General features: G+C 32.1%; 1 protein-coding gene across 1 annotated transcript; it reads left to right on the forward strand.

Annotated features, from left to right (window-relative positions):
* Window positions 1-222: 222 nt before the first annotated feature.
* Window positions 223-7,937, forward strand: LOC128169352 (uncharacterized). The gene is made up of 13 exons (XM_052835508.1): window positions 223-226; window positions 433-654; window positions 802-1,053; window positions 1,306-1,449; window positions 1,640-1,864; window positions 2,385-2,639; window positions 2,758-2,823; window positions 3,127-3,357; window positions 3,629-3,883; window positions 4,371-4,502; window positions 6,614-6,633; window positions 7,304-7,459; window positions 7,796-7,937. The coding sequence occupies exons 1-13, from the start codon at window positions 223-225 to the stop codon at window positions 7,805-7,807; spliced, it is 1,974 nt and encodes a 657-aa protein (XP_052691468.1). The 3' UTR covers window positions 7,808-7,937.
* The last annotated feature ends 1,876 nt before the right edge of the window (window positions 7,938-9,813 follow it).

The following is a 9,813-nucleotide window of genomic DNA, read 5'->3' on the forward strand; positions in this document are numbered from 1 at the left end:
AAAAGGGTTTTCATAAAATTGTTCGTTAAATTCGGAGGTTGTAAACACGTACTGGTTAAAATGAAATAAACAACTTCAAACGGTAAACATCAGAATTTAATTCACAAAATTTTAGCTAGCAAGACATATTTTGCATCCATATTCATAACGAAAAAAAAATGTATTTAGAAAGATTGAGGTAAATGTCGATGTTTTGCCATTTTCTTTGAATATATCAAAACGATGGGTACACGGACAACTGTATTTGTCACCCTCGTTCTAACATTGATTTCATTGACAGAATGCATTTGTAAGTATTACTTATTGCTTGAAATTCTACATTCACACGAAATCAGTTTGGTGTTTTTACCGACAGTTTTTGATATAATCAATCAAGTTAAAAAACAACAGTTAGTTTTTAAGATGCACGATTTTTGCTTTTTATCATTGTAGATAACCTGGCCTACAAAAAACCAACCTGGCAAATACCAAGCATCAGCATTTATCCTCCAGATAGGGCGGTAGATAATTTAAAGTCCAACCGCTCGGCGGCGGGTAACCAATGTGCTATTTCTGACGGGACACCACACGGCGCCACTTGGATGGTGGATCTCCAATCTATTCAAGTTATACACAACATCGTGATATATTACAGGACAGAGGGTAAAACGTGGAGTGAGTTTTCTGATGTTATAATTATTGTTATCATTATCAGTTGTAATAGCATAAGTATTATTAGATACATAAGATCGCGTATGTACTTATAATAAAAACAAACATTTTCAAATAGTTATGGTAAACATATTTAATTGGTTGATCTAGAATCCAGCAAGTATGCGAGCAGATTCCTGGGTTTTTCTGTTTACGTATCCAACACAACAAACAAAGGAAACGGGTTTCTCTGTTATCATGACGCAAACAATGATGCCAGCTCCATACAAAGCGTTATAAACATCGACTGTCAAGTTGTAGGCCGGTACGTGATATATTACAACACGAGAGAGGGCAAGCTCTCCCAGAAGCCCACTTATTCAAAGGAAGCGTATATTGAACTGTGTGAAGTTGAGGTGTTTGGTAAGTTGATATACACATAAAAATGTCAAGTTTTTTCATAACCGAACATTTTTGTCTATAATCATATCTGACTGTTGCAAAAATGTGTTAACTACATATAAATTGGGGTGAAAATTTTTGTCATTAACATGCGTGAAAAATGCACCATATTTCATTTAAACTTACCGTTCATGGTATTAAGTAAAATCAAAACATATTGCTCATTTATCAAATTAATAGTAAATATGAAAATGTATTCTTAATTTCAATAAGGGTGTCCAAAACTTGGCTTTAAAGGACGGAATTGTAACGAACCATGTCCGAAAAAATGTCATTACTGTAACCCGCAGACCGGGGAATGTATTGGAGCCTGTAACCCGGGATATTATGGAGACAAGTGCAAATATTACGATAGAAGTATTTCTTTTGTTACAAAGTTTTATTTTTTTGTTTATGATTGCTTGTAACATTCACAGAATTTGATTCCATGTATGTTATACCCTTACTCATAGAATAAAGTGGAGAAAAGATCAGTAATTTAACTCTATTGTTTTAAAACAATTTTTATTCAAAACAATTTTGATATATCTTTACAAATTGCTTTTAGGAAATATGGCGCTGCAGAAACCGACCTTCCAATCATCGCAATTTTTCATTTCTACCGAAAGTAAGAAGGCTGTTGATGGTCAAAGGGCTGACCTTAATTTGTATTCGGGTCAATGCGCTGTGACCGCAGAACACCAAAACTACGCTCTGTGGAGAGTCGACCTCTTACAAAAGCGAAAAATTGAAAGGTTAACCGTATACGCCTTGACTTCTAGTTCGATATGGGGTTAGTGATTTTGTGTACAATGGTTTTTTTTTTATATATGTGCATAATTTAGTTGCGCGATATGATTAACTTAACAAACTCATATGTGTTCCACATAACTGTCATTCGCCACAATACTATACGTATGCATAACGTTTTTTTCCTCTTCAAAATAATTTGAGTTTTATTGACATAAACGTAAGATTTTGTTTAGATGTACAAATAACTCCTTATAATTCAATCAACCAATAATATAAGGTTTGTTCTTGGATCATAAATTCAATGCATCTATTCAGTCATGATCTAGTGATAATGCCTTTATGTTTAGTACTCAGTTACTCATTTTTTAGAAGTAATTTAGTCATGTTCTAGTAATCACTTAGAAAATACGTACCTCTTTTAGTTTCAATAAATTAACCAGTACTTTGTTTGGAACAAACTTTGTTTGGAAAATTCACTTTTTTTTCTAGGATTATTCAATTGTAGTCTTGTAAACAGCACGGAATAGTGTTAACTAAGAATGGTTCTTTTTTATTTGTAGATGAGAACAACAATTTTACAGGGATACTTTTAGGTTTTTCATTAAAAGTTTCTAACACAACCAATCAAAACGACGGTGTCGTCTGCTACAAAGACACAAACCATACAAGGTCAACTATTCCTTTCTCATTCGATATAAGCTGCCCTGTGATTGGTCAATATGTCTCGTATTTCAATGAAAGACTCCCAAACACTACCTATCCAGCTGGGTACAGTCAATACGCCCAGTCAGCTCTGTGTGAAGTCGAAGTGTATGGTAGTTATTGTTTAAATTTTCGTTTTTTGTAGCATTATTTTCAATTTTTCTTACGTTGTGGAACAAGTGGCATTTTTAAATATAAAACTAGCGATACTTTGTCTTTCTCTGTATCCAGGTTGTCCTATTCCGGGATTTGACGGTCCGCATTGTGTTGTCCCTTGCTTCTCTATCTGCAAAAATTGTAAGACCTTTTAGAATTGATTTTTTTTCAAGCAGGTTATTTCATTTTTTTTCAGTTTAAAGACCTATTGCTGTTTACTTTTTTATCTAACATTTATCTTAAATGTTCATTCAACTGGTATTAAATAAAATAGGCTACTATTGGTCTTATTTAGTCATTTGATTTGTTCTTAGTGATTGTCATTTTGTGTTGATTACTATTTTTCTCTCAAAAACAGCGGCTGACTGCATATCAAACAAATGCTCTATTATTCCCAACAAAGTTTTATTCAATATGATTCCTGATGTTTGTCTTTCTCGTTAGATCTGGAAAATTTAGCTCTCTGGAAACCAACATTTCAGTCTTCCACGCGATCCGGCGCTTCCGCTTCAGAGAAGGCAGTTGATAACCAGAAATCTGATCGGACGTTTCGCGGTGGTCAATGTTCAGCTACTTTAAACAACAAAACTCAAGCATATTGGCGAGTTGATTTAAAACATCTTTATTGGATAGATCAGATCACGATATATTTCAGGACAGAGAACCAAACATGGAGTAAGATGAGTTAGCGATGTTTTCTATTCTGAAAAATTGTCTTATTTTGCTTATTTTGATCGTCTGGACTTTAAAAGAGAATGTAAAAACTCTCTTACGCACGTCATTTTTTTTTAAACACAATACCAAAACATGCAAGGAATTTGCTCAAACAGTTTTGAAACATTGTTTGCTTTTCTCACATCTGAGATAGCTGGTCATTATATATCAAATCATATATTGAATATTTCTATCGACATCTTTTGTGACAATTTAAAATAATATTGTACAGATGAGCACAACTCTGAAAGAGCGTCGCCTCTTGGGTTCTACTTATATATTTCTAACACAACGGATAGACACAACGGCGTCCTTTGTTATCACGAGCATGCGCACACAATCTACAATCTCCCTGACGTAATGAACATCAGCTGCCCATTTAAAGGTCGACACGTCATCTACTACAATGAACGAAAAGAAGGAGTTGCCTACCCTGCAAATTATTCCCGATATGCCTTTGCTGATTTGTGTGAAGTTGAAGTTTACGGTATGTTTGCATTACATTTGGATTAAAAGGGAACATTAACTTAGTACAGTTCATGGTTTTATTAGGAATATGGACTGTTGATGATGCCGATGCCCTTTATTTTTTTATTTTTTTTGTTTTGTAAAGCGATGTTAAATAACGTACATGTACAGCCTATAGTTGTCTTTGATAGAAAAAAATGAAAAACATATTTATTTCTGTCAATGAAAACATAATCATAACAAACCATGAACCATCTAAACAAATAATGAAAGTAGTGACAATATGTTACCTCTTTAGGATTTTCAGCCGTCTATTTCATCTTGTTAAGGTGAATAAGCTTTGATTTTCTTTTTAAAAGAAGACCTTTCAACTATTTGTCCCCAACCTGGAGTTATCATTTAGTCATTATCTAAGAAAACGTAGTGGAGATGAAAACTTTGAGGAAGAAATTAGAATGTATTTACTAAAATACAAATATTTGTTATTTTAATAAATTTTATCCAAGGTTGCCCTGCCCCTGTGAAAGCCGAGCCACAGTGTACTCGTCCCTGCTCATCTAACTGTGAACAATGTTACCCAGGTACAGGGGTCTGTCAAAAATGCAAACATGGCTACCAAGGGACTGAATGTGAGCCTGGTAAGAGCAGATGTCAGTTTCCTGATAGTTAATATTTATTTAAATTCAAGTTTGTCAATAATAATCAAGATTATTAGATGATAGAGGGTTCATAGTTTGGGTAAACATGCCTCGTGTAGTTCAGTTTCTTGATTAATGTTTAATTATATTGGTTAGATAATACATAGTTCATAATCAGGACAGATATACCAAGCGTACGTTACTTCCCTTGTAGATATTACTGATACCGGTTAAAAAGGTTCATAGCTAAGGTAAATCTAGCATGATGGTTTTCCTTTTCTGATAGTCCTTTGAGATGTTAGTTAAATAAATCAAGGTTTTATAATTAAGGTGAACCTTAAGTGTATTCTTTACCCCTAATAGTGTTAAGTTTAAATTATTTAGATTATTCGTGGTTCTATTTTTATGATAGTCCCTTTTTATATTTGTAAATTCAAGGCTCTACTTTCCTGAACGATTTTTTTTTATATAAATTAGATGATTTTAGTTTTTTCTGCTTTTTATTTATGTGTTTTATATTGATTAGATTCTTTAAAGCTCTTTTTACTGATATTATTAAGTAAATATTTGTTGGATAATTCAAAGTTTTACTTTTCCTGTAACTCTTTGTTTATATTTGTTAGCCAATTGACGACTACTTTCCTCTTTTTGTTTATGTTGGTTAGATAATTGGAGACTCTACTTTATCTATTGTTTTATACCAGCTTAATGATTCAAGGATCCAATTTAAAGATATCTTTGGTTTTTATTGGCTAGAAAATTTAAGACTCTCTTTTCATGATTGTTTTTGTTGGTTTATTAATCTTAGGTTCTATTTTCCCCATGGTTTTTGTTTATATTGGTTAGATTCATCAAAGTTCTACCTTCCTGATAGTATTTTGATTATATTGGTAAGATATTTCAAGATGCTAGATGATAACGGCTCCATTTTATGAAAGCTTTTGTTTTTATTGGTTATATAAGTCAGGACTCTATTTTTCTGATAGTATTTCGTTTATATTGGTAAGATTCATCAAGACTCTACCTTCCTAATAGTATTTTGATTTGATTAGTAAGATTCATTAAGGTTCTACCTCCTGATAATATTTTGATTTGATTGGTTAAATTCATCAAGGGTCTTCCATCCTGATAGTACTTTGTTTACAATGGGTAGATTCATGAAGGCTCTACCTTACAGATATCAATTTGTATAAATTGATTAGATTCATCAAGTCTCTACCTTCATGATAATATTTTGTTTATATTGGTAAGATTCATAAAGGCTCCACTTTCCAGATAGTATTTTGTTTATATTGGTAAGATTCATCAAGGCTCTACCTTCCTGATAGTATTTTGTTTATATTGGTAAGATTCATCAAGGCTCTACCTTCCTGATAATATTTTGTTTATATTGGTTAAATTCATCAAGGCTCTACCTTCATGATAGTATTTTGCTTATATTGGTAAGATTCATCAAGGCTCTACCTTCCTGATAGTATTTTGATGATATTGGTTAGATTCATCATTTATCAAGGCCCTACCTTCTTGATAGTATTTTGATTATATTGGTTAGATTCATCATCTATCAAGGCCCTACCTGCTTGATATTATTTTGATTATATTGGTGATATTATTTAAGCTGTTTCTTTCCGGATAGTTCTTTGTTGATATCGGTTAGATAATGCAACGTTCTTCTATAAATGTATTGAAATCAATTGTATATTTATTTGTTTTTATAAAGTCGTTAAAACTAAAAGAATTAATGCATGCTAATGGACGTTGAAAAATATAATCTGAGCTTTTTTTTATTATATTACTTGTTTTTAGGTCATTGTAACGAATTTAAAAGTGTTTACTTTATGTCGGTGTATAGATATAATATACATACACTGTTTGTTTTTCTTTGACAGTCGTTTGTAGTGCTTCTGCATCAATTAGTATTTCACCAAACAGTACAATTATTAGTACTGACTACAATGCTATATATTCGGCGGACGGACTCACGTTTCCTTCCAAAGGACGACTCCGGGTGGTGTATATATACATCGCGTTGCCAAAGCAGGCATCCGACCTAGCTTACTTGCATATGTCCATTGTTAAAGCTGAACATTTTGATGTATTGTTTCTCTCAGACAAAATGGAAAAGACTGAGGTAAGTTTTACACAAGAACTAATTAGTATTATACTTAAGTGATACGTGATTTTGTTGTTTTTGCTTGTTCACTAAAAAAATCCTTCTTGAATGTCTGTTTGCTTTTTGTTAGATTTTTTCCCTGTTTCTTGATTTTATTATTTTTTTTGTGCATGGGCTGCGTAAACCATATTATACGCGCAGATATATATGTTGAATATCACAAATCTATGTATATATACATATATATTTATTGATGAAAATAGTCAATGGTGCATATTATTGAGCAAGACGATAATTTTAGTACGTGTATGTTAAACAATCGATGGTATATTCAGCATTGCGTGTTGCCTGTGTACAGTATCCTACAAAATAGAACGCACCAATCAAAATGCAACGTTTACCAATTTAATTTTCAGACCATAAATTGGAATATAACAAAATATTATTTTCTGTAAGAAAAAAAGACATTCTAAATTTAATGCATCGAATTTTGCAAAATATATATACATACGAAGTTTGGAGTTTATTCTTTTTTATAACATACACATTACTAGTTAAATATATGCATAAAATCATACTAATTTTAAAACAAGTTCAGTAAAATGTTATAAATTTTTCATGGGTAATAAGCATATCAATCTAATTTAATGTATTTAATTATTCGAATTATCTGTTTCTTACTTTGCAGTATAATCAAGATGTCGTTGGTCCTTTTCATGGCCGCATATATGCACGTACCAACTATGGCTCTGTAACTGAGGCTATCCGCATTAAAGTACGTTATAGGGAAACGTTCACCATATCAAATCTAAAACTTCCTCTGAAGACATGTAACAGTTTTGCGGTAAGTGATACAAGCAGGAAGAGAAATTATATATTTATTTAATTTTTTCAACATTCTTTACAAAAAAAAAGAATAATGGAGACAAAAAGTGTTAAATGTGCAAAACTAATATATAAGAGAGAGAGAGAAAAAAGAAAGAAAGAAAAAAAAGAGTCAGACGACAGAGACAAACAGAGAGAGAGAGAGAGAGAGAGAAAGAGAGAAAGAGAGAGAGAAAGACAAAAAGAGAAACAAAAAGAGAAACAAAAAGATGAAAAGAGAGAAAAAGAGAGAAAGAGAGCAAGGAACAAAATATAAATAATTTGTTTGCATAAAATTATTTCACTTTGATTCCAGATGCACACATAAACCAAGGAAAAGAACCAAAGAAAAAACAAAGAACTAAAACACCACGCAACATACTTTTTTCCAATTAACAGGAAACGGCTTTTAAATATGAGTCTTTAAATAAAATTGTTGTTTTGCGTCTATGTCTATATTATCCGCTTGGCATTTTATTCAAACAAAATGTGTATCAACATGTGTGTGCATTTTTTCCTCTTCATATGTGCGTATACTAGAGCAGGACTGTACTTTCCTTTTTTATAATGTAACAGTTCTCTAGCAATTAAAAAGGGAATTTTGTCCCGTATTGATAACAACATGCTACTATGTAACATAATATAAAGTACATATGTATTTCTTTTTGGGCTGGTTTTATTACTTTTCCCATTTTGAATTTGGTTTTTTTTCTTGAATTATTTGCATGCAAAATTACTAACGAATAGTGATAATTCAAACAATTTTATATAAATTTCATAAAAGGATTTCTTTTCTACACCACCAAAATGCCAACATAAACAAGCAAGTGCTATATGAAATTTTCCGATTTGTCCTGTGTTGTAATTTGTAAAAACAAGCAACGTTAAAAGAGTGTTGCTTAGAAAATAACAATTTCATGTCCTGTGTGAAGCAAAAGTAAAATTTATTCCAAAAATTATATATAAAAATATTGACTGGTGTTGAGGGCAACATTGATTATATTAGCCCTTGAGGGACCCGACCCGAAAACACAGTCAACAATTTTTTTTTTTTTACATGAAGAAACAAACCAAAATTTAAGAAAGTAATTTCGAAACAGATCTCCGTGATTTTCTCAGCTCAACAAAGAATTCACGAAATCAATTTCGTGCAAAGTCCATATACAAAATATCCTCAGCATCAAACGGTCACTGGTGATATTAAGCCGCCCCTGAGAATTAACATACAGATGTTCTACCGGATTTTAATTCACAGTAATTCGTAAATCTTTATATCCGTTATGACAGCACACTGTTGCATTGCGCGTCCATTGTTAACTTGCATTGACTGGCTGTCTATTCTGACGTCACCTTGTTTTGGAGTCGCGAAGAGTTCTTTTAAGTCATCATTTAGGAATCAACAAATTAGAAGCGATTAATTGGAATAGAAGGATTATTCCCTAAATATTATTCCTAACCGGTCAAGCCTTTTTGGACGAGCTAATATTACAATTATCGTCTATACAGAGTTATATAGTGAGAATACACTACTGAATATAAGAAATATTTTTTTATATATTCTTTGAAGAAAATTTAACACATGTTCTGTAGATAAACTTAGGGGTTTGGATGATACGTCAATGAATAATAGAAAAATACCACAAAATTACAAACATAGGGGTGTTACTGAAGCATGCTGTGTTTAAGTTATATGTAATTCTGCACAATAACAAAACGTAGTTTCTGTATAGCTTTATAAAAAGTATGACAACGAAAAGTAGACGTTAACCAACTACCCATAAAAAGTCAACAGTTGAACAGTTTCTCTCATAAATTAGATTGCATTATGTTCATTATCGCATAGATGACGTCATGAGACTTGAATGTCATGTAAAATTGATCCATAAGCACTATACAGGCAGATTTGAAATATAGGAAATCTGAGAATTTTAATAAAAAGATTTATTTGGAATTGAGCAAGTGATTCATGGAATAGATGCGCGGGCATGTTAAGGCTTCCCGATTGATTTTACAGCGATGTGTAGAATGTCACTTGTCTGTACTTCATACGATATGACGTCATTAGTAACTTTGACGTCATGATCTGCATACCTGTCGATAGTTCTCAGGGAAAATATCTTAACGTTATATGTGAATTATATCAAACCAGTATAAAACCGCATGTTTCCTTTACATAGATGCTGCCCTTAATGCTAGACTTACAGAAATCATTTATATTAAAAACCAGTTTTTAAAAAATCGGCAGTTTTAAAGCTTCGTTTTAAGTAAAAGACTTTTTATAATAGAGTGGTTTGGGGAGTTTCCCTGCTAAGTGTAAACAACTGAATGAAGAAA

This window comes from Crassostrea angulata, unplaced genomic scaffold (genome assembly GCF_025612915.1).
Source record: "Crassostrea angulata isolate pt1a10 unplaced genomic scaffold, ASM2561291v2 HiC_scaffold_118, whole genome shotgun sequence".
Classification (NCBI taxonomy): Eukaryota; Metazoa; Mollusca; class Bivalvia; order Ostreida; family Ostreidae; genus Magallana; species Magallana angulata.

Coding starts and splice junctions, on each gene's coding strand:
- LOC128169352 (XM_052835508.1), top strand. Junction 1,054..1,305: donor GTGTGAAGTTGAGGTGTTTG/GTAAGTTGATAT, acceptor AATTTCAATAAG/GGTGTCCAAAACTTGGCTTT. Junction 2,824..3,126: donor CTTCTCTATCTGCAAAAATT/GTAAGACCTTTT, acceptor CTTTCTCGTTAG/ATCTGGAAAATTTAGCTCTC.